General features: G+C 45.2%; 1 protein-coding gene across 3 annotated transcripts in view; it reads right to left on the bottom strand.

The window, feature by feature from the left end:
- wwk (white walker) overlaps positions 1 to 25,831 on the bottom strand; it is a 77,682-nt gene that overhangs the window by 13,776 nt on the left and 38,075 nt on the right. For all 3 annotated transcript variants that reach the window (XM_065438945.2, XM_065438943.2, XM_065438942.2), the window contains 3 exons: positions 22,754 to 22,828; positions 20,079 to 20,206; positions 9,573 to 9,657 (listed from right to left, as the gene is read on the bottom strand). In XM_065438945.2, coding sequence (XP_065295017.1) covers positions 9,573 to 9,657; positions 20,079 to 20,206; positions 22,754 to 22,828 — 288 coding nt within the window. The remainder of the gene's footprint in view (positions 1 to 9,572; positions 9,658 to 20,078; positions 20,207 to 22,753; positions 22,829 to 25,831) is intronic.

Genomic DNA, 25,831 nt, shown 5'->3' on the forward strand with positions numbered 1-25,831 from the left:
GAACACACAACAGATATGAGAGTTTTTGTTCAGTTATTGAAATTCCTCTGCAACCCCTTTCAGGAAAATATTAAAATTAGGCATGATGATATCCAGGCACTCTGAATGGACATTATATGTCACCTGCACTCTAGATAAAGGGTCACAAAAATCTGAAGGCTGAAAGGCACGCTGTTTCCTCATGTCTTTCTGCAGAATGTAAAAGCGCACATTAGAAAGCAAGTGTGAGCAGCAGATTTTTCCATGTATTAATTTGTGAAGAAAAATGACATCCGATTTATTGCGTCTACAGGTGAGGGCAAGTAACGTGAATGTATGTGTTAGCTCTATGGAGATGGAAGGCTTTTGACAGAATCGATGTTTGAATACGGATGTGAACTTTTTTGCACATTTTCGAGAAGTTCACAATTTGACCTACAAGTGCCACCTCAAACCACGGAGGCGTACTCAAGAACTGGAAGGCATACGCTCTTATATAAAGTTACAAATGGCCCAAGTTGTTTGAAGTCTCTTGTCACCCGACATACTGTGCCGAGCGTTCAAAGTGCATGCTGCCTCGTCTGTGAGCATGGGACGAGAAACTCAGAGAGCTATCGAAGTACACTCCAAGGTCCTTCGTTCCCTGAGCTCTTGGCAGGAAAACATCTTTAATGCTATAGGGAAATAAAGTCCTGTTAGTCTTCAGCGTGAAGCTTACAACTTTCGTTTTTGACGCATTTATGACCAGCTTGTTTTCAGTAAACTATGACGCAAAATTCGTAATGTCCTTCTGAATAGCAGCGCAATCATTAACATTTTTTACCGCTTTGAAAAGTTTCGCGTCATCAGCATATAACAAAATTGAAGAGTTTTGAATGACTGTCAAAATGTCGTTAATAAACAGTGAGAAAAGAAGAGGGCCCAGGACAGACCCTTGAGAAACTCCACGTGTAACCACATAAAGTTCTGACGACTGACCATTTACACTAATGTAGCAGTACTGGTCGCGTAGGTAGCTTCTTATCAGCACTGTGACAGAATGATGCAAATCAAGTTGTGTCAACTTTTGAAGGAAAAAAATGGGGAATGCGGGAGATGAAAATTCAAGACGATGAGCAAAACGTGAACAAGGTGAATGCAGGAGCCAATGTTTCGACAAGTGGACTTGTCTTCTTCAAGGCCACTTGTCAAAGACTTGTCTCTTGAAGAAGACAAGTCCACTTGTCGAAACATTGGCTCCTGTATTCACCTTGTTCACGTTTTGCTCATCAACTTTCGAAGGAGTATTTTGTGGCATACGACATCAAACGCTTTACTGAGCTCAAAATAAATGACCTCCAGCTGTCCTTTCTTATACACTGCTTGAGAGGCATGCATCATGAAGCTAAAGAGGTTAGTAGTTGTGGAGTGTCACAATATGAATCCGTGCTGCTGGGAAATGATAGTATTTTTGATAGAGGAGGAAATTATTGAGTGCAGAGTCGACTCAAATAATTTATATGCTGTGCATAGGAGGGAAATAAGCCTGTGGTTACTCGCAGCAGTTTTTACCCCCGACTTAAAAACGGGAATGACCCACGCTATTGTCCAAGTCCTTGGGAATGTGTTCGTCTTTGAAGCAGAATTAAATATTGACACATGTACTTATCTTTATTGGGCGACCACGTTTCGCCGCTTAACAACTGTAATCGCACAGCGAGGGACGCATCCGACGTTTCTGGAAAGTTATCGATGCTTCTACCCGGCTGTCTGTTGTCGCCGAATCTTGTGTTATCTGATTTCATCGCGTAACACGAATGGTGTAGAACTTTGTGGAAGGCACGCGGGTCCAAACGATTAGTCTGGAACATTCGACGACTGCTCTATAAAAGCCGACGCGCTTGACCCGCTGATCAGATTTTCGACGATCGCAGAGCGTGTTCGCCGCTATCGTTGCGCTATAAGTGTAGCCTGTTTTGTGGGCACAGGTTCACCCAATAAAAGTTAGTTTTGTCTATCACAGTATTGCTACTGTGTTCTTAACGTCACCACCACGTGACATCTGGTGGAGGTGCATTTGGTCCATGTACCGGACGCCCCTGACAAGCCGTGATCCAAGCCCGGAACGCAAAGACAACACCAACGCAGTCCCGGACCATCGAGCAAGCCGCCGTCTTCAACAACTGCCCCCAGAGCACGGACTTTTGCCTGAGACGACCAGGAAGATCGCCACCAAGTCCACCCCAATGGCAGCCCCGGCATCGCCCATCGTGCTGCAGCAGCCCAGGGAGCCTCCGACGTTCCGTAGTTCAACTTTCGAGGACCCGGAAAGCTGGCTTGAAACGTACGAGAGAGTCGCTACGTTTAACAACTGGAACAGTGACGACAATCTGCGATATGTCTTCTTCGCATTGGAAGACGCGGCCAGGACGTGGTTCAAGAACCGAGAAGCCACCTTAACAACCTGGGAACTTTTCCGAAGCGGCTTCCTGCAGACATTCGCAAGCGTCGTACGCCGAGAACGTGCCCAAGCGCTATTAGAAACCCGGGTGCAGCTACCTAATGAGACGACTGCGATCTACACGGAAGAAATGAGCCGTCTCTTCCGCCACGCCGACCCTGAAATGCCCGAGGACAAGGAAGTCCGCCTGCTGATGCGTGGTGTGAAAGAGGAACTTTTTGCCGGAATGGTACGAAGCCCACCGAAGACCGTCGACGAGTTTCTTCGCGAGGCCACCAGCATCGAGAAGACACTCGAGATGCGAAACCGGCAATTCGACCGCCGCACGACCTCGACAAACTACGCCAGAGTTCAGTCACTGGCCGCCGCCGACCTACGCGAGACTATCCGAGCTGTCGTGCGGGAGGAGCTACAAAAGCTGTTCCCATCATCACAGCCTCAAGTGACTTCGATTGGCGACGCCGTGCGTGAGGAGCTCCAACAACAACTTGGAGTAGCCCCTGAATTGCCGCAGCCTGAGCCGCAAGCGATGACCTACGCCGCCGTCGCACGCCGTCAAGGACCCCCTCCGCGACCGCGCCAGGGCCCTGTCACGCCGCAGTTTCGTCGTCCGCCGCCGCCGCCGCCAGCACGACCACCCGTCGCCCAGCGCACCTACGCGAGGAAGACGGACATTTGGCGTGCTCCTGACCACCGCCCGCTCTGCTTCCACTGCGGAGAAGCGGGTCACGTCTACCGACGATGTCCGTACCGGGAGATGGGACTGCGAGGTTTCGCCGTCAACGCGCCGCGTCCACAGCTTGGCGAGCGCCCACGTGACATCGCCGATTACCTCGCCGCTACTCAGTGGAGCCCTCGACGGCAATCCCGTTCGCCGTCACCAGGACGCTACCTGTTGCCGCAGCGCCGACCATACACCGGCCCAGCCCGGGGCCGCTCTACGAGCCCATATCCGGAAAACTGAAAGCAGCAACTGATGGAGTTGCGGTTGCTGTTCGTCGAACTGACGAAGATCCTCCGTCGCCGACGAAGACACCGAAGAAACTACCTCGACGACATAACGACACGCCACCGTCCCGACGAAGTCTGGAAGTAAAGAATACGACGACGAAAGACGACCCGACGACGCGACGTTCCAGCTTCAGTTCAACATGACGCAGCCGTGATCCGAGGCCAAGACTTAACTGCAACGCCAGACAAAGGACCACCGACCTCGACGTGCTTCTCGACGGCCACGCAGTTACCGCCTTAGTGGACACAGGGGCTGATTACTCCGTAATGAGTGGACACATCGCCGCCCATTTGAAGAAAGTTAAAACTGCATGGGAAGGCCCTCAAATTCGAACCGCTGGAGGACACCTCATTACGCCGTCTGGAGTCTGCACAGCAAGAATTACCGTTCATGACCGGACTTACCCTGCCACCTTCGTTATCCTCCAACAGTGTTCACAAGACGTCATTCTCGGCATGGACTTCCTGAACCAACACGGCGCAATCATCGACCTGAAGTCGAAGTCAATAACGCTGTCGGAAGATCAAGCGATACCGCCGGAGAGCCCTCGTAGTCACCACGCCTTGAGGGTGCTCGAAGATCAAGTGAGCATCCCACCTCGCTCCAGCATTGTCATTTCGGTCGGCCCCGAAACACCCGTTGACGTAGAAGGCGTCATCGAAGGCGACAAACGTCTACTGCTCGACCGTGAAATTTGCGTCGCAAGAGGGATCGCTCGACTGCACGGAGGAAACACGAAGGTGTTGCTGACAAACTTCAGCCAGGAGATCAAGCACATCAACAAGGGCACGACGATCGCATGCATCGAGGAATTTCAGGAAACCAGGGATGCGTTTGTCCTCTCGGATTCTGTTGCATCTACCCCGATGACCGTAGTTCCCGAGCCAGACTTCGACATAAATCCAAGTCTCCCCGTGATTAAGAAGCAACAGCTCAGAAGTCTGCTTTGACGATACAAAGACTGCTTTTCGACGTCATCGAGGATTCGACAAACCCTAGTCGCAAAGCATCGCATAATAACCGAAGAGTGCGCTCGACCACTCCGCCAGAGCCCTTACCGAGTTTCGACACGAGAACGTGAAGCTATAAGACACCAAGTCGATGAAATGCTGCGTGACGACATCATCCAGCCGTCGAAAAGCCCGTGGGCGTCTCCAGTTGTTTTAGTGAAGAGAAAGGACGGAACCCTACGTTTCTGCGTCGATTATCGTCGATTGAACAAAATCACGAAGAAAGACGTATACCCCCTCCCACGGATAGACGACGCATTGGATCGGCTCTGCAATGCCAAATACTTCTCATCAATGGACCTCAAGTCTGACTACTGGCAAATAGAAGTCGACGAAAGGGATCGCGAAAACACCGCCTTCATCACGCCAGACGGCCTCTACGAGTTCAAGGTTATGCCATTCGGACTGTGTTCGGCGCCTGCAACGTTCCAGTGCGTCTTGGACACAGTATTAGCAGGACTGAAGTGGCAGACCTGTCTCGTTTACTTGGATGATGTCGTCGTCTTCGCCGGAAATTCCGACGATCACCTCAAGCGGCTTGCGACAGTACTAGAAGCCATCAAGTCGTCAGGGCTTACTCTGAAGCCGGAAAAATGCCGCTTCGCTTACGATGAGCTTCTGTTCCTAGGCCATGTAATCAGCAAATCTGGTGTCCGTCCAGACCTGCAAAAGACAGCTGCAATCGCACAGTTCCCGCAACCCATCAACAAGAAGGCAGTGCGTAGGTTCCTTGGCATGTGTGCCTACTATAGGCGCTTTGTCAAGGACTTTTCATGCATCGCGGAGCCGCTAACACATCTAACGAAATGTGATGTCGAGTTCAAGTGGGAAACACTGCAGGCCGATGCATTTGAAGAACTCAAACGGCGCATGCAGTCGCCGCCGGTACTTGCGCACTTCGACGAGTACGCCGATACAGAAATCCATACTGACGCCAGTAGCCTAGGCCTCGTTGCCGTTCTAGTCCAGAGGAGAAACGGAGTCGAACAGGTGATAGCTTACACTAGCCGGTCGCTGTCAAAAGCAGAAGGCAACTATTCTACGACCGAAAAGGAATGCCTCGCCATCGTTTGGGCTACAGCTAAATTTCGCCCTTGTCTTTATGGCAGGCCATTCAAAGTCGTCAGTGACCATCACGCATTGTGTTGGCTAGCGAATATAAAGGATCCTTCAGGACGAATCGCGCGGTGGAGCCTCAGACTACAAGAATACGACATCACTGTCACCTACAAGTCTGGACGAAAACATTCAGATGCCGATTGCCTATCATGCGGCCCCATTGACCCGCCGCCGCAAGACGACGAGAATGACGACGCCTTCCTCGGAATGATAAGCGCGGAAGACTTCGCTGCACAGCAACGGGCAGACGCGGAGCTAAAAGGCCTCATCGAATATTTGGAAGGGCACACCGACGTTGTCCCCAGGGAATTTAAGCGCGGATTATCTTCCTTCACGCTTCAAAACAATCTACTCGTGAAGAAGAACTTCTCCCCAGTCCGCGCCAACTACCTTCTTGTTGTCCCGTCAGGACTTCGTCCAGAAGTATTGCACGCCCTACATGACGATCCGACCGCTGGACACCTAGGATTTTCCTGGACACTATCAAGGATACAAGAAAAGTATTATTGGCCGCACCTGACCGCCGACGTCACCCGTTATGTCAGAACATGCCGAGACTGTCAGCGACGCAAGACACCGCCGACAAGGCCAGCCAGATTACTACAGCCAATCGAGCCTCCTTGCCGACCATTCCAGCAGATCAAGATGGACTTGTTGGGACCCTTTCCGACGTCAACAACCGGAAATAAGTGGATCGTCGTGGCGACGGACTACCTCACCCGCTTCGCTGAAACTAAAGCACTGCCGAAAGGTAGCGCAGCCGAAGTGGCGAAATTCTTTGTCGAAAACATCCTGCTGCGACATGGCGCCCCAGAAGTCCTAATCACCGACAGAGGAACGGCCTTTACAGCGGAGCTCACCCAAGCCATTCTGAACTACAGTCAGACAAGCCACAGGAGGACAACGGCCTACCACCCGCAGACGAACGGTCTTACGGAGCGGCTGAATAAGACCCTCGTCGACATGCTAGCGATGTACGTGGATGTCGAACACAAGACGTGGGATGCCGTCCTGCCGTACGTAACATTCGCTTACAACACGGCGGTGGAAGAAACAACACAGATCACGCTATTTAAGCTGGTTTACGGCGGGAACCCGACGACGACGCTTGACGCCATGCTGCCGCACGTAACTGACGAAAAGAATGTTGACGTCGCTAGCTATCTCCAGCGTGCCGAAGAAGCCCGACAGCTCGCCCGCTTGCGAATCAAGAGCCAGCAGAGGACCGACAGCCGACACTACAACCTCCGACGACGCTTCGTCGAGTACCAACCTGGTGACCGTGTTTGGGTCTGGACCCCAATACGCCGACGAGGACTCAGTGAGAAACTACTCCGACGCTATTTCGGACCCTACAAGGTCATCCGACGTATTGGCGCTCTGGACTATGAGGTCGTGCCAGACGACATTTCGCATTCACAGCGGCGCCGCGCACGATCTGAAGTGGTCCACGTGGTGCGCCTTAAACACTTTTACGGACGCTGACGAACTTCGTCATTTTTGTTCTTTTCTTTGCTACGAGTGCTTTTGTTTATTACCTTCGTTTGTTTGCAGCATCGGGTCGATGCTTTTTAAGAGGGGGGTATTGACACGTGTACTTATCTTTATTGGGCGACCACGTTTCGCCGCTTAACAACTGTAATCGCACAGCAAGGGACGCATCCCACGTTTCTGGAAAGTTATCGATGCTTCTACCCGGCTGTCTGTTGTCGCCGAATCTTGTGTTATCTGATTTCATCGCGTAACGCGAATGGTGTAGAACTTTGTGGAAGGCACGCGGGTCCAAACGACTAGTCTGGAACATTCGACGACTGCTCTATAAAAGCCGACGTGCTTAACCCGCTGATCAGATTTTCGACGATCGCAGAGCGTGTTCGCCGCTATCGTTGTGCTATAAGTGTAGCCTGTTTTGTGGGCACAGGTTCGCCCAATAAAAGTTAGTTTTGTCTATCACAGTATTGCTACTGTGTTCTTAACGTCACCACCACGTGACAATATACAAGTAACCACTGGAACAAGGAAGGGCCTGTACGTCCTAATCAAAGCGGGTGGAATGTCATCGGGACCACACGAAAAAGACGGTTTTAAGCGTTTGATGCTCATAAAGACAAGTTCCTCTGAGACTGGTAGACTTGAATCCAGGGAAGGGGGACTGGAAGCTCATTAACTCCGTTACTATACCCTTCACTGTACACAGACCCGAAGTGTACGGCAAAGGTGCCTGCGACATCTGGCACAAGTTGGCGGTGTCCACTGAGTAGAGAGATATATTGTTTTGTATCGTTGGATGACTGTTCACGAGCGTGTCTCCAAAAAGAATTAAAATTTTAGAAGTGCTAGCTACTACTACTAGTAGTAGTAGTAGTAGTAGTAGTAGTAGTAGTAGTAGTAGTAGTAGTAGTAGTAGTAGTAGCTTGGCCTCTGACACTTTCCGTGGAGTGTGTGAGCATGGTAGGCTTCCATATCAACACAGACCTATGGCAATGCACACTTGTCAAGACCAGCTGTACCCCGCAAGCAACACCTGGGGCCCTTAAACGTACAACTATTCCAAAATGTTTCTATTCCAATTTCCTGACGTCAAATTTGCGTAACCACCGACGCAAGCACCGGGCGGTCACCCGCAGGGTTGTCTGAACAGACCAATCAAACGCTCTCCTTGTTCATAGGAGGTCACTTTTGTTTGCTTGAAAAACGAATAACATTGCCTACACTGAGCGGCTTGTCGTATCTAATTGGCTGACAAGAGGCGAGGTGAACGCTCAAGTGGAGAGGGATTCACTGAGGCAGAGCCAGTGCACTGAAAATCGATAACCGAATGAAGAGGGTGGAGCCGGCGTCTGCGATTGGTCGTCTTTCCCTTACTTAGCTCGTGGTGGCTGGTCGAAAATCGCGGCGGCATGCAATGGAAGCTTAAGAATGACACTAAAACTGACCCTCAGCAAAGAAGAGTTAGCAGAATGAGGTAGTAACCGTGCCGAAAGTGCTTGAAGACGTTACACGGTAACACAAGAAGTTTTATTATATGCAAATACACCCATGCTCTCCAGCAGGTGCGAGTAGCCAGCTTCTCTGTGATCGGCGGCAGCCATCTTTTATTTCTTTCGGAACGGAGCAGCCTGCGGCTATTCCGAAAAAAATTCAGTTTTGTTCGGCATATTAATGCATATTTATCGCGTGCACGTCACTTTGATGTGGTGTGTTTGTGCGGTTTTGTGACATCGCGTGACAGGCAGGTGAAGTGGGTGCAGCCCGAAAACTTTTTACCAATAGCCGAGGGCTAATGGCGAAAAGGGGTCGAATCACAAATAACTGTTTTTCTTTTTTCTGTCAAATCATGCCTAATCAGTGTGTACACATCATATCAGATGGGGAGGTATTGCGGTTTTCGTGATGTCGCGTGACAGACAGGTGAAGTAGGGGGGTGGTCGAAAAAAGTTTTTGACCAATCACGGAGGGCTGATAGCAGAATTGGAATAGAAAAGTTTGGAATAGTTTTACGTTATAGCGCCCCTGGTGCATGCTGCTCACACAGTGAACTTTCGTTGTAGAGGCTGGCATGCGAGGTCACTGTTAATGTTTGAAATGACATTCGTATTATCACAACCAATGTTTCTTTTTCCCCACTTATGTCATACCATGAAGTTAAAGGTCTGCATTTGTACATTTAATCATTCATCATCATCTGAAGAGGAGCGTTATGTGTACTTAAAAAGACAAAAAAAAAACACAGGTTTTCTAAACAAATACATTTTCATGGCTGTCATAAGAGTATACAGGCAAAAAATATTTTAAAAAGGCATACCTACATGCATGTACACCTTGCTTGCAATCAAGAACAGAAAACATGCAAAATCAGTCTTTAACACCTGCTCATGCATGCTCCTAATGAATCAATGCAGATAATGAAAGCATTCAGTGAGTTTTCATTCAATATGTCCGCATTCGGTGCATGATGGAATCCATATTTTGCCTTGTGCCTTATTTTTCTCGAGATAACAACTCCACTCACCTTGAACATGGCACACTCTATTTCACCCTGGCTTAACTTGGGTGTTGATGCACTGCTGGTGGCTGGACTTTCTTCAGGTGTTGCACTAAAAATCAAACAAGCAAAGTGCCTAAATGACAAATTTTTCAATGGGATTTTTGAAGAATGTACAAGACATTAAACATAAAAAAATCAGCATGTACAGCAACTTTTGCATTCTTTCATTTGATGCACATGTTGTACAGGGGCGTAGCCAGGGGGGAGGCTTATGGGGCTTCAGCCCCCCCCCCCCCCGAAATTTTTTCGCGCTGTCCATGCACCGCCGACCAAAGCAACCCCCAGCGCAGAAAATCATTCTGAATTTTGTCTAGAACGTATTTTTCAAGCTCGAAAAGCCATCTCACCGCAAAAATTGCGAACTCGGGCTGGATTTCGCGGCAATGCCCATGCACCGGGAGTCACATAACGCAAGCAGCCCCATCTGACCACTAAGTTTCAAGGACGTTTTGATGGCGAACGGGCTCGCCGCGGCATCTCGCGGAGGCTGCGGAATCTACACTCTATCATGGAATCTACGGAGCACGTGGATGTCAATTCCGAAACTTTATGGGTATAAAATTCTCATAAACTTTTGATCTGAAAGGTGCATTGACATTTTCAAACGTGTGCTTTAGATTTTCAATTGCGTAACTTTGTAAGTTGAATGTTCTCATAAATATTTGACGCCAAAGGTGCATTAACTTTTCCAAAGTCGCACATCGGGCTGTACAACGAGACTAGCCAAATCAACGCACTATCAGACAAGTTGACAAAGCCCGCAGCAAGGTCTGATGAGACGAAGCGTCGTGGTGGTTCATTCGTGCCGTCATGTCACATAAAAAATATCAATTTTTTTTCACCTGCGCCAAAGCATCCAGTGAAGACACTAAAGCCAGCCAAGGTAACTACGTTCATATTTATTTTTTCTACTTTGACTTTTAATCACGAAGACCACGTTGAGCCTCTTCAATTTTGTTGTTCTCGCTCCCCTACCCGGGGGCTGCCAGAACCAGCCAGAGCGCATGCGTTTTTCTCGTGTTGCCCCGACCACCGCGCGGCGCACTTCTGTGCGTTTTCGGTTTTCTCTGGCTGAGTGCATTTTCACCTGGCAGAGTTTTTGGATGCTTTCTAGCTAGCAGACGAGAAAAAGAAACAATGGTCGCGCGCCGCCATCAATGTGGGGAATCGACGGATTGCACCGCGTTCGCTTGAGCGCAACCTCTCCAGAAAGTCTTGTCTCGCCAGTGTAGGATACCGAATGTAGCATTCACACGGTTCTTGGTGAATCAAGCGTCTCGTGTTTTCTTCGATATTCCTTTAATAGCCACATTATATGCCCAAAGTAGGCATTCGATTGTCACCAACATACTTTCCTTTGCGTATTTTTTTTCGTTACCGTTCCCCCGCCCCACAAAAGGAAAAAAAAATGTTGCGGTGCAGCGAATTGTCGCATGGTGAAAGTTCTATTTTGTTACTTCTTTTGCGGAAAGTAATGGACCATGGGACGCTTCAGCTGCCGGATGCTCATTATATTATTTTGATAGCAGTTATATGGAGACTCTAGGCGCATTCCTGCCGTAGCCGTCGCCCTCATATTCCGCATAAAGTCTAAGGGCGATAACATCGTGACTGCGCGCCGCATGCTGTATGTGTGAGTGAAAGCGTGTGTGTGTGTGTGGGGGGGGGGGGGGGGGATGGGTGAGCCGATGATGGTGGCTCAGTCTTGTGTGCGCAAAGAAGAAAAGCGGGGAGCAAGCGCGCCGCGCCTTTCGTCGCGCGTGATACATCGGGGGGAGTGGACGGAATTGGGGCGGGATCTAGGATTCTGTGAATCTGTGATTGCGCAACATGTTTATTTGCCTTGTTTGACCCATTATATACCATGACTTTTTCTTAGATACGTAGATTTATTGGAAACTTATACTTATGTTTAGATATCTTGTTGCGAGGTTTTGTGTATACGTGCAGTGAACTTTGTTTCCAGTGGCAAATTTTTGCCCTTTATCAAGCTGTATCTTAGCATTTGTATATTCCATTGTATCTTCGCATTTCTAATGTACGAGGGCGAGTCAAATGAAAGTGAGCCTACCCAGCCCGCGCAATGACGGTTCTGTTCATTATCTGCAAGGCCTGCGCGTAGCACACAGGCATCTCTCATTTACAAAAGTGGCACGCAGGTGTGAGCGTAAATGTTCTTTAATGCGCTCACAAACTTGGTTGAACATGGTTGCATGACGTAATGGACGCTCCAGAAGTTGAGAAGCGTGGTGCCGTGAGCTTTTTGACAGCTGAAGATGTTTCCCGAAAAGAAATTACTCATCATATGGCTGCCGTGTAGATTGAACATTGCATTTCATTGGCCACTGTGAAGCATTAGAACAAACGGTTCAAAGAAGGACGTAAAAGTTGCAAAGACGATCCCAGACTGGGACAAAGCCATCATGCAATCACCCCTAACAAAATTTCAAAGGTTGATGGGCTGATGACACAAGAACGGAGGATAAGCATCGATGAACAGGCAGAGCGTGTGAACATCAGTCACGGTTCGGTTCACCGTCACCGTCGACGCCATAATTCATGAACATCTCGGTTATCGGCTCTTGTGTGCACAATGGATTCCCAAGATTTTTAATCTCCGCCAGAATACGGAGAAGTTCGGCGCTGCCTTTACTCATCTAATCCGGTATTTCAATAAGGGTGACGATTTCTTGTCTGCAAGTGTGATCGAGGACGAACCATGGTACCACTACTACGAGCCTGAAACACGACGGCAAAGCTTACAATGGAAACACTTGAATTCACCACGCCCCAAAGAAAGCAAAGGCCACCATTTCAGCCGGAAAGGTGTTGTTGACTTTTATTTTTCGATCGTCAGGGGCCATTACTGATAGAATTTACTGAATCTTGAGAGACTATCACTTGTTTACGATACTGTGAAATGCCGGATCGCTTGCGTGTCGCAGTCAAGAGCAAACTACGTGAAAAATTGACGAATCGGTTCATCTTGTTCCACGACAATGCCCATCTCCAAGTCGCTGATGTGGTTAATATAAAACTGGCGAAGTTCAAGTGGGAAATGCTGCAATATCCGCCATACAACTCAGATCTGTCGCCTTGCGACTTCCACATTTTGGGGCAACCGAAAAAACAGCTCATGGGAACCAGATTCATCTCGGACGATGACGTGAAAGTCAGTTGCAGATGTTTTGAAGCAACAACCCAAGGAGCTTTATGAGACGGGAATTACGGGACTCGTTAGTCATTGAGAGAAATGTCTAAATGTCTAAATGCTCATGGAGGCTACTTTAAATAAAGTACCCCGTTTGTCATATATTTGCATTGGCTCACTTTCATTTGACTTGCCCTCGTATACTCTGCAGAACTCCTGCTTCTGATACGTGCTCTCTGCTGCCAGTATAATTTCAGTGCAATTACTCACGATACACGACCGGTGATAGATGTTTCTGCGTAATACATTGGAACAAATGACAGCGTCATTGAGATTTTTACTGGCCGTTGCAAATGTACAAGGATGTAAACAAGGACCTTGAACGACAAAGTTTCATTAACATATTTGTCCTCAACTTGTTCATTTCATGGCCTTTACATTTTTCATATTAGCGACATGCACTGCTTTGCTGATTTCGAACTGATGTAGTTCTAAAGTTCATGTGATATTTTCTTTATTATTAAATAGACAAAAACATGGAAGCATTGACATCAGTTACATTGGGCACGATTTTTGGCGCATATTTATTCGTATAAATATTATACGAATAGAATATTTTATGAAAAAATACGTATTTTACTTGTACTGACAGTGCGTAGCGTTCCAGAATTCGTTTGCAGCATCTTTGGCAATGGCAATGAGGTTATTATTCATGTATTTGATCCCTAGGCAAATTATTTAAGAGGAAGCTTAGCTTGGGCGCAACTCCGACGCGGCCTATTCAGATACATGTAAAACGCAGAAACGCTTTTCTGAGATAACTCCTGAATCACTTTTAATGAAATTTGTTGCATTTGAGAGAGTAAGTTAAATTCTAGTGTCTGTTGGAAGCGGAATTTCGATTTAGGGCCGGAACATTGTTTAATATATTTTGAAAAATTTGAAACTTCGAAAAAAAAAATAGGACGAAGTTTACAAATTAAGAGCTCTGCATCAAGAACAGATATCGCGGTTCTGTACACGGCACCCACTACACCATTCAAAGAGGACAAATAGGATATGTCTATTTGTATCTTACATGAATTGGTTATGTTATGTACAAGGGTTCTGCAAAAGCCGTATTTCCATAATACTTAATTTTTTTGAGACTCATGTGTAACATATCAATTTTGTCCGCTGTAGACATACTATTATGTGCAATTCACGGAATTGTGATATCAATTTTCATTGAAGATTTACAGATTTAAAAACTTAATTGTTTCGTTTTCTGAAACTTTTTCATTTCATTTCATTTATTGAAGCCTTAAAGGCCCGGAGGCATTACATAAGGCGGGGGCAAACAAAGTATGAGGAACTCATCACGCTAAAGAGGGAAAAGAGGAAGGAAAGATAGACGACGAATAGAAACGGAAACAACGCTCAGGAGGGAACCGAGCAAGCAGTAGTAACATCAAAATCAGTGTAAAGAAACCATAATATACAACAAAATATATAGTAAATACTATTAAAACATATGCGTGAGAACGAGTTATTATCAATTATTTACATAAAAGGGGTCAATAAGCAAATGCATTTGAGACGAACCATTCTAGGTGTAGTAGATAGTTAGTTTCTCACGGAAAGTCGTGCGGTCGGCGGAAGAAACAATACTTTCGGGCAGAGTGTTCCACAGCGCTATTGCATTAGGAAAAAAAGAATCCCTCATCGAAGATGTACGGCATTGAATGTGCGCAATAGGACAGCTGTGGTTGAGGCGGGGAGAGATTCTAGGCGGGGGTTGTAGTAAAGGTTGTAGGGTTGTAGATTTGTGCCACTTTTCAATAAAATATTGACGACATAAATCGAAAATTCGAAACAAACAGGCACTAGAATTTAAGTTTTTCTTTTAAATGCAACAAATATAATCAAATTTGGTGCAGTGGTTGCCGAGAAAAACGAATTTTCCTTCTACGTGTATTTAGATAGGAGCATCCAACCTAATTTTTCCTCTTAGGAGGAGGCCGAGCTGCAATGTGAGCCCCTCCCCGAATGAAATTTCTGGCTACGCCACTGATGTCGTATATGCATTCACCGTAAGAGAGTTTCATGGCTCCAGAGGAGGAAGCTTCACAGCCATCCCATACCCACCTTGAGCTAGCTTAATTTTGTTTTTGACATTAACTTTAATTGGACAAGGAAGTTCTTAATGGCAAAGTTGATTTCGCACTATCTTTTAACAGGAGGCTTTAGCTTAGGGCCTACTCAACTCGGACTTCCCCATACATATCTGTGTGAAAGGCAAACACTGAACCGATTTTAATCGATTTCATTGCATTAAGCTCTTACATTATCACTAGAAATGTGCTAATTTTCGGTGCTTTTATGTTTTAATGTTTTCTTTCAAGACATAGTAGTCGCAACATATACTGCAATACATGAAAACATAGTCTGATCACAGGCATTTTGAATGACTGTAAAGCAGTAATAATTGTGCATAAACTTTTTGAGAAATCTTGTGTAAAACTTAAGACTTCTCAAAAAGTGGACTTACTGCCTCTGGTTAACCTCCCTGCCTTTCTATGCATACTTTTTTTTTTATGTGGAACTTCAGGGAAGCACCTCAAGGAACACGGATGAAAGTAATAAGTTACAATTTCTACTTTAAAACAAAAAATCTAAGATATACAAAATATGCACCTGGCTTTGAGTTCCCAACTTTTGTAATTCAAATGATGCAAAAAGATTTTGAAGATCTGTTGGCAGAAATATAGTGATGCCCGTGCTATGCAGGGAAGCAGTAGCTTCAAAAATGTGAAAACAAGTAAGTTCTTATTGTACAGGGAGCATTTGTTTTACTCATCACAGCAGGCACCTGGTTCATATTTACTGCATTTTATAGGCTCGTGAAGCAACTGTTGTCAGACCAGGAAAGCGTGCAGAAGCCTCCTCATTTTTGATAACTGCATTCCATCAGCTTTTCTGGGCAAGCGAGGTGGTCTAATGCATGTTCAACTGGCACTGGAGCCTCCACATGCTTTGTTCAGTTCCTGTACAATGCTGTGCAGCAATGAGGAGTGTTTCACATATTGTACAGTAATGAATAAGGGCGCTTGCACAGGCGGCGTTCAAAATGTAAGAGATTAAACTGCTAGTCAAGCTTTCGTCGAAGGTTGGTCTGAAATTGACAGCGTGCTCTACGTGAGTGAAAACTACACACGCCAGTGACAGGAAGGAGTGACATGAAGAATTTCTCGTAATAATTTGTGCGTATGCTGCCGATATGCTGACGGGTAAAAGCAGCTGACAGGGTGAGGGAAGATAAAGTTGTACCTGATATTTCTCGTGAGAGACAGGCAAAACACGTGCGAAAGAGTGACTATGAATATATGAAGATGACAACAACACTGGTCGGAGAAACGAAGTGGGAGCATTTGAAGGAACAAACAAATAAACAGGGAGCTTTTGGACACATGATGCGCGAAGCTCATGAAGTGCGAGAGGAGTTGAAGGGGGAGGAGGCAAAGGCAGATGAGCTGGCATTGCTGACGTAGACGAGAAGCAGGGCCAACACATCTCTAGAGACAGGAAGCAGCAACTTTCGGGACCACGGACCAGCAAGAAGATGTCTGAGAGTTGGCTGGCGACAGCACCAGCTCCTCAGCCCCGACTACATCGCCGTGCCACAGAGGCAATCACCTGGCCACATCAGCAGCACAACACCCAACTAGCCAAGACCAGGTCATGTGCTACACTGGTCACGGCAGAGGTCCATGATCTTATCACTCGTAACAGAGGTCAATGCCTATGATGCATCGGAACCACACAGAAGGTGAATGTTATGACCGTCCACCACAAACTGGTGATGGTCACAACATTCCATTCCTAGGGACTACTTGTTACTTGGCTAGCTGAACTAACAGTATATAGCCAATATGTAGTTTGGTTTTTATGCAGATAGTTAGTTTTGGGAGTTTCTCGTGTGTGTATAGGCTTTGTCGTGTGTCAGGTTACTTTACTGTTTGTTTTTATTCATTAGAATCTCTCCTTGGGATAAATGCTTTTAATGTGCTTGCATTTAGTCTCTTGTCTATTTCTGGAATGTTTAAATTTGTGACAATATTAGTCGAACACAATTATATAAATAACACGCACTCATGAGCATCTACCATTGTTTGAGACATAATTAAAACAGCCTAGACATCAAATAAAAAAATTATACAACCCGAGAGAAGCTTCTGTGTCTTCACTGCTGCTGTCATTGAAAAATTATGTTGCCACATCTACCAAAGCGTGAATATTGTGTTGTTTAATTGAGAAAGTGCTAGGACCATTGGATGCTAGCTTCGACGACACCTCCAGCTGAAGCTTTATTATTGCGATACCAATTATACGGACACTCCAGGTGCATTTTTGTTGTTGCTGTGATGTTCTAAGAGCGATAACACCATCACCGTGCCATATGCTTTATGTGAGAGTGAAAGCACACAAGGGGAGCTGACAACCATGGCTCAACATGGTATGCATGGGGGAGTGAGGCTGAGAGCAAACGCGCCACTTTCCATCGCGCGAAAGGCCGTGGGGAATGGCAGGGAGGGAAGTGGAGGGTGGCATTGAGCTCCGGCAGCAACTGCATATTTCGTGATCAGGCGCAAGGGCAGCTCATGATCGTGGCTCAATCTTGCACACCAAATGGAGGAAAGTGGAAAGGCAGTGCGGGAGGGAGGGGGGCAGCTCCTACTCTGCCAGCAACTGTGTTCTTTGCGCGGTGGCGCACGCTCTATCTTGAAAGCGATCTGCAGACGGCTCATACCTTTGTGCATGCTGTTTTCTCGCCGCTGTTTGCACTGAAGCGATAGACAGCACGAAGGTCACTTTGCTCGCTGCTGCTGCCACACTTGCTCATGCCAGCATTTTGACAGCGAGTGTCCGGAGTCATCGAGTGTGATGCGTTAATGTTTACCTGTGCACACTGACACCATGCTTTTTAATTTAGTTAGTAAGCCAATGTCTCGAAGTTTATATGGCCAATGAAACTACTATTTTTACTTCATATAACTGTCTACTAATTTGCTATCGTAATCGATGCTTCACCTTTCGGGCGAAACTGCGACTCTTTTTTCCGACTCCCTAATCTGCCAGAAATGGTACAGCTATCCTTTCAGACGTTGCTAGTAGAATAATTCCAAAGGAAATGTTTAACAGCAGGTAGAAAAGCTTTCAATAAAATTTATTGATTTCTAAGGAGTGACATATTAACAAAAGAGTTAAACGAAGCTTAATTCTATTGTACTGTTGGAAGCAACACTGTGATTTAGGCCTCAAACATTAAAAAAAAAGGAAAAAGAAAAGCCTGAGATTTGTAAATACATAAATAAAAAAGAATTGAAGAAAGAAGTTTACAACCCAACTCTGAGCCAAGCAAACAGATATCTGTTCTGGCATCTGTAACTCTGTACCAAAGAGAGATATCCAAATTCTGCAAACTGTATCTACTAGACTGTCCAAAGCAGACAAATATGATGCATTAGTTTACAGCTCACGTGAAAATGTTAACGCTATCTTTTGAAAAAGTGTTACCCACAGATAATATAATTCAGAAAGGTGTATAATGTGTAAATATTGTATGCTTTAGCTGTCTCAATAGATATAGCTTATAGAATTGTGACATGTTTTATTGCTGAATTAATAAACACGAAGTTCTATATTTCTGAAAATTTTTTTGGCAATTTAGGAAAAAAGAAAGATGGATGGCCTAGATCAAAAATTTTTTTCCAGCAGTAGATAGATCTGAATGTCAACAGAGCAATAAATGGGGATAGTTGGTTCATTCTGATTTCTTTTAAGAATGCGCCAACTTAAAAGCATTACACAAAGAAGCAAGATGGAAACACAAGATAGAAATGTGCTTTGTCTGGTCAACTTGTGTTTCCGTCTCGTTTCTTCGTGTAGTGTTTTTAAGTCAGTGCGTTTTTAAAAGAAATGATGGATTTTAACTGATTTTTTATACATGCAAGAAAGCTCAACATGACTGGTTCAGTGAACACTGAACAAAACGATTGCTCTACTCCCATGTATTCAGATAGGAGCTTCCAAGGCAAGGCATTCTTGAAGGGGGTTTGCAGAGCTAAAATGGCAAGAACTGGCAAACTAGTTAAAACGATGGTACTCCAGGGTGGCATTAAAAAGTTCAGTAAAATGTTCGCAAAGTAAAAAAAAAACATTTCATGATATTCAGGTTACTTTGACAAACAAGATTGGTGCACAAACAATCCACACACCAATGTCTGTTCTATTACAATGTGCACAGAAAGAACAGCGCTTCAAGATGGGACACAGAGGAACCACACACACTCAGGGCAGTGTGTTTGTGTGGTTTCTCCTTTGTGTCCCATCTTGAAGTACTGTTTTTTCTGTGGTACTGAACCAACTAGCCTGTCAGTCAATCCTTGCAAATGTGCACAGGTTATGTGTATTAATCAGCTCGGGGTCACTGGACCAGCTGGTTCCTCAGGCAGAGTTAGCTGCTTTGATCTTTCCAGCTTTCTGTCCCTCTATGGTACCTCATTGACACTATTTCTTTTAGCGCCTCTCACAAAACCACGTTGTAAATTTTGATTATACATTGGAAGCTGTAAAGCACCATCTATAGAGTGTTTTAGCACAACAATTTTCTAGATCAGTTCATTGTTGGAGGAAACAGGATAAATAAACTGTCCTGTTACTATGCTGCCAGGAGGAAAGCTTCACTGTAAACAGAGACACTTTCTCCTCTTGCCTTGACTAGCATTCACAAGTGGCTTTCCTACACTGCCTTCTCCCATAGTGGAGCTTAGGGACTATGTCTAGCTCACGTGACAAATCCTGCCTCCCATTTTTTTCCCATCTCTTCGTTTTTTTTTTTGCTACGTGGCATAATTTTAGTGGCAACGGCGCCTTCTGCATTGGACGATTAAACAAAGTCATGTGCCACAGTTAGTGACGTCGCAAGCAATGTGTCTTGCACAGAGGCATCTGTACATGTCACCTTCACTTTTGCTCGAAGCGTGGCTCCCTCAAGAGGAAGGGCATGCGACCTTCTGTTTCAAATTTTAACCAATTTCACGCCATGCATCCATTTCATACTTTGCAGACGCTATCTCCATCGCGCGATCTACAAGCCGCACTTATTTGTTTGCAATGCCCAGATCTGGTACCCCCAACTAGCTTCCTTCTTGCTGGTTCAGCACCAGCCAATCAGCAGCAACTGAAATGGACAGTCCACTAGGTGGACGCTTACAGAATACACTCCCAGGTGAGGGGCCCTTTGGCGTTCACTTTATGGCATCTGAAAGCAAGCGCACCTTGACGGAGATTCTTCAGTGCTGCTCAACTCGAGGCAAGCCAAGTGCAGCCTCTCTACCAAGAATGGTATGACACTCTCCTTGATATTTCCGAGGACTTGACGTGTGATCAAAAGTGTTGCAAGTTGCTGCAGTCCAGAATAAGAAATGACATAAAATGGCGAGCCCAAACCATGTGCATGTCAGAGAATGCAAAATTGAAAGGGAAAAAAAAATCAGGTATTCAACACACACTCTAGCCATCTTCATGGCCGCATGCCATGAAGGTGGCTGTGGTCAGGTTAAGCCATCACATAGCAAATAAAACAGATACAAGCAAGACAAGACTGAACACCGTGCTCCCTATGTAGCGCTTGTGGTGTTCAATCTCGTCTTTCTTGTGTCTGTTTTATTTACGCTATGATGGCTTCATGAACTATCAACCAACTAGCCCAAGAACAAGTTACCCTATTTTGAATTACCATGAACTAGCTATGGAAAATTCAGTCTGAAGAAAGGAGCACGTTAGGACTATCCTTATAGAAAATATATTTCCAAAAGTCAGTAGGTTGAGTTTGGAAGTCGCTGTATGCTTCATTTCATACACTGCTTGCAACATTCTGGAGGCTAGAGAGACTTTTTGTAGTGGCTTCATTTGCACCAAAAAATAGTTTGATGTTTTTGCCAGCAATTATGTGAAACTGCTCTTCATTTTGATTCAGTATTAAATAAAAGAAATGAGAAGATCAATCCTTAATAAGTGTAACAAACTGCGTCATATGTCTGCTAATATGTTGTTTTAGATCATTTTGCTTTTCATTGCTTTCCTTTTCGAATTTTTCATTTGCAGCTCATTGCAGCAGCCTCACATGCATGCTTGCATGGCACGAGCATACGTTGTTGGCACAACGCAATGTGTAGACGCAGCAAAACAAGGAAGGGAAAGAGAGATTGAGCTACCCTATTTCGACTAGGCGGAGGGTATCTCTGTGGGTATCTCTGGACAAAGGCCACCAATGCCTGCTACACTTCCATGTCTCAGCTGCAGGTGCTAGAGCATAGGCATTAAGCAAAGTCCCGGCAACATGTTAATAAGAAGGCTTACCCGTCATATGATGGGGCTGCCAGAGAACTTTGAGAAGCATCTGTGCCTTCGCAGCTGGACTTATTATTTATTTATGCATTCGTCTGTTGCCTCAAATGCCCCTAGTAAAGAGGGGGTAGTGAGGCAATGAGTGGAGTAATGAGTTTGATATGCTTGATATGCCCACACCTGCAAAGTCTCGCTGACATAACATTAACGGCAATTTTCGATTTGTACCACAATTTAATTTTGCGTCAAGATTTATGCACTTGCTAGTTTAGATTTTTTTTACATCATGCACATAGATCAATCAATCAGATTTATCAATCAATCAATTAAACAATTTTGATTAAAGTTGAACATCGATATAATGAACATGGATATAACAAACACAGATATATAACAAAGTAAATATAAAATTTTATTGAATATGCTTTATTTCAATGAGGTATTTTACTGCTACAGTGAAATTGAAAATGTGGTATCCAACTCAGTTACAGCAAAAAAAAATTTGTGTTTGCAGGTGCCTCAAAATACCGTATATTCTGGTAACAAAAATGTCAAATACAATCACTGACTGATTTTTCAGGCGCCTGATTTTTCGAACTTGCATGATTGTTCAGACTTCTGCGGCACAACTGCCTGCCCCTAGCACTAGAATAATAGTAACTTCTATGTTGAACACTGCACAACATTCCAGATGGGAACCACGTGCAGAATGCCACAAACACGACAGCCGTGAGCAAAGTTGCCGTCATGTTGACTGGCGATAGAGCGCAATCAAGTGGGAGATCAGATGCACAGGTTAGACTGATGGCCATATTTGCGGAGCACGGATTCACATGCAGTCCCTGTCATATCCAATAAGTTTGTTGGTGGGGAAATTCGGTAACAGCAACTTGAAATGGCACATACTGGACACAGGCGCATGTCTCGGCCAGAGGCTTGGCTGATTAAATCGCAGTCGGCAAGCCAACATGCCGAATCTGTGTGATAACACTGATCCTACGGTTGCATATTCATGGCAATGCACAGCACTCGTACGTGTCGTACATCAAGAATGATAAAAATTTAACAGTAAAATCAGGGTGCGGATTAATATGCCAATTTTGTCTTCATGTGTGGCATCATGGCAGCACGCACAGTGTCGACTGACGATCAAAATCCACAGGAAATGCTGGTCAGTTGGAGGCACCCCGCTTATATTTCTTTTGCATAAACGTGGTTGCAATTTTTTATAATTCATTATAATCTGTCCCTTATAATGAATGTCAGATATACCGAACATATTTTTGTGGCCAATTTGACTTCGTTGTGACGAGGTTTGACTGTACTCAGGTTAAAATCCTTAGATGTTTCACAGCCCTACTGTATATTATTAAACTATTAACAAGTTCCAAGAAGACGCTGTTTGAACCTCGTGATATCACGAGGAACTAGCACAGAAACTTAAAACCTGTGTTGCATTTTCGTGTCTTTTCTGGCTTATCAAGACGCCCTTCATAATAAGAAGATGGTTTTTGGTAACAACAAACAGAAGTGTAATTTACCAATACAGCTTAATATGCAGAATGCAGTGACGAGAGAATGCAAAGTACAAGCTGGTACGTGCCTCTCGAAGCTGCTCCATGTCTTGGAGGTAGAAGGCAATGTAGAAGAGTGACAGGAACGAGTTGACAAACTGGAACTGAATGCCATAACTATCAGGATTAAACAGGAAGTGTGAGAAGAATGAAATGTAGTAACCAGTGCTTGATGACATTATGTAAAACACAGTAATAATTTAATCCCCTTAAGTAAGTTCTGAGATCTGATCATGCATTCACCAGAATTCCTCAAATCTCAGCCCTACTTCTCTTTCCTGCCAAGGTCCAGAGAAAATAAGAAATACTACAAAGTCTGAGCAAGAACAATTTTCTTATGGAGAAAGCTATAATTAAACAGTCAGAATTTATGCCGTATGCAAGATAAGAAACATTATGGTCAGCTAGGCAAACTGTTGATCCCCATTAATACATTCGTCATACTGGATGTTATAGGAAAAACTTCAAGTGACCATTAAACAAAACACATCAAAAATGAAGACCCATTTTTGCAGCCACAGTATTTGCAGTGGCAAATGTCAGCATACGTGTGAAAATCACAAAGAGATGTTATATTGAACCATCATTCACGAACTACATTTTAAATGAAGTTTTCACTTACCAATTAAGTGGTTATGTTGTTATTACACAATTGAAGCACACTATGTTAAGCTCTATGGCTGCAAATGTATTTCTTTGTTATTATATAGTCAAACCTCGATATATCGAACAAGAATATATTGAATTTTTGCATATATCGAACACTTTCTATATCACCTGGAAAATCGCATGCATTTTTACATTTTTATTTCGGACAGGGTCGGACGTAAAATGGATATATTGAGCTCCGCCGCACCAGACCACGTGTGCTCTGCTGACAGGCGGCGAGCTTTCCCGCAACGCCCTCAAACATAGCAGTGGCGCGATAGGAGTTCCCGACTGCTGCACACAATAGCTGCACACATGGATGGATGGACGGATGGATGAATGAGGCTCAACCCTTTGAATCGGGCAGCGGCGGAGTGTGCCACCTAGCCTTGAGTGGTACTATATGCATGCATACCTATGTATTTACTCCTTTACTTTTGCGTTGATATAATCCGCCAAGCGGATAGCCTCTGTTTAGTTATTTATACCTGTTCAAAGTTTATTTTACCTTCGTTGTCCTTCAATCCCAAAGCTTTGAATAGTTCCCCTATTACATTCAACTGTAGGGTGAAGTCGTTTACAAGAAAGTATCAAGTGTTCAGCCATTTCCTCCTCTTCACCACACGCCCCGCACAACAAGTCTATCTCCTGGTATCTGGCTCGGTACGCTTTAGTCCACAGTACATCTGTCTTGGCCTCAAACAACAATGAGCCTCCCTTAGAGTTATTGTAAACATTTTGTTTGGCTACTTCTTCCTTAAACGTCCTGTATGTCTCTAATGCTGATTTGGTTTGCATCTCTGTTTTCCACAAACCCCTCTCTGTCTACTTAACCTTTTTCTTGACAGATAATTCCTTACCTGTCTCCCCGCTGCTTCCCAAGTGTTTGCTTGACAGTTTTCTAGTTTGCTTCCTCCACCTTGTGTCAACACTCCTCATGTATAATTCACTGAAAACCTTCCTAGTCCACCGCATTTCCCCCATTTTTCTCAATCACTCTTCAAATGCTATCTTGCTACTAGCTTCTCTGGCCTCGAAAGAAGACCATCCCAGATCCCCCTGCACCCCAAGATTTCGTGTCTTGCATGCGCTCCCAGAGTGAGCCTACCCATACCACGTTGCCTAGTTTCCAACTGTGCCCGGGTCTCTACTCTCATAAATAGAACTGCAATGGCAAAAGTCAGGCCCGGAGCCATTACCCCCTTCCATATCCCTCGTACCACCTCGCACCTACTGTAGTTCCCCACTGCCCTACTCTTTATAATTGCTGCACTTGTGTTACATCAATCGCACCGAGAGCGCCATTTGAACGTACATGGCGGCTTGGCTAGTTCGACAAGGTCAATGACGCATTGCATTTGTCGCACTGACTCTACTAAATCCTCCTCGGTGCCGCGCTCTGCACCTGCCGTGGTGCTTTATTCTATGGTCGTGCCTCATGAGAACTTTGCATCTGCAAAGACGCAGACGCCTTGGTAGATGCTACTCACTTGTGGGCCTATCGCGTGTGGATCGTTTAGACTATCTTGAGGACTCCGTGTTTAAGCACGCGGCTGCCAATAAGAAGCAGGATACACTGCTGCAGTACTTTCAACCAAATAAATAAATACTTCGTGCAAAGCTTTGGGTGAGTATTTACTGCGCCACGATAGAGGCACGATCGGGGATCGTTGTTCGGAGTGCGCATTCGGTTGCACTGCACACGATTGGCCTAGACCGTGCCAGTGTTGCACAGCTGACAAAGTCAGTGCGGCCTACACTAATTGTGAGTGGTGCAATCGATCGTATGCTCCCGGATGACGGAAGTCAGCGCGGCATAGGCCAATTGTGCATGGTGCAACCAAACGCGCGCTCCGAACAACGATCCCCGATCGCGCCCTTGGTTCATGGATTATTTGCAGAAGGTTTTGACACATTTTTTAACGTGATTTTATATATCGAATTCTGGCTATATCAAACTATTTCGCGATCACCACTCTGTTAGATATATCGAGGTTCAACTGTATAAAGGGTGCCCCAGCTAACTTTAGCCAGAGTTTAAAATGTGCGAATGCCACATAGCTGGACAGAGCCAAAGTAATGTTGTTTGATATCGCTTGGAGATACTCAAATTATTTTTTGCATTCTACCTAGTTAGATAATTAGTCTTAACTACTTAATCAACTTCTCAAATACTATAGTTCTATGAAAAGTGTCAACGAGAGAATTGTAGATCAATGTGAAAAAACTCCCGACACAGCTCTCTGTTGCACAATACATGCTACATAAAAGTGTTTTTCCGTGTGTGAAAGAAGCCCGCAAATGCAAGCGAAATTGCTGTGCGACTGGCCGCTCGAGGCACTTTGCATGTATTCGTGGACTTCTCTCACGCTGAGAAAAACTTTTATGTAGGACATACTGAGCAACAGAAAGCTGCATTGGGTGTTTTTCATGTTGCTCAACAATTTTCTCATTGGCAC

Source organism: Dermacentor albipictus, chromosome 1 (genome assembly GCF_038994185.2).
Source record: "Dermacentor albipictus isolate Rhodes 1998 colony chromosome 1, USDA_Dalb.pri_finalv2, whole genome shotgun sequence".
NCBI lineage: Eukaryota > Metazoa > Arthropoda > Arachnida > Ixodida > Ixodidae > Dermacentor > Dermacentor albipictus.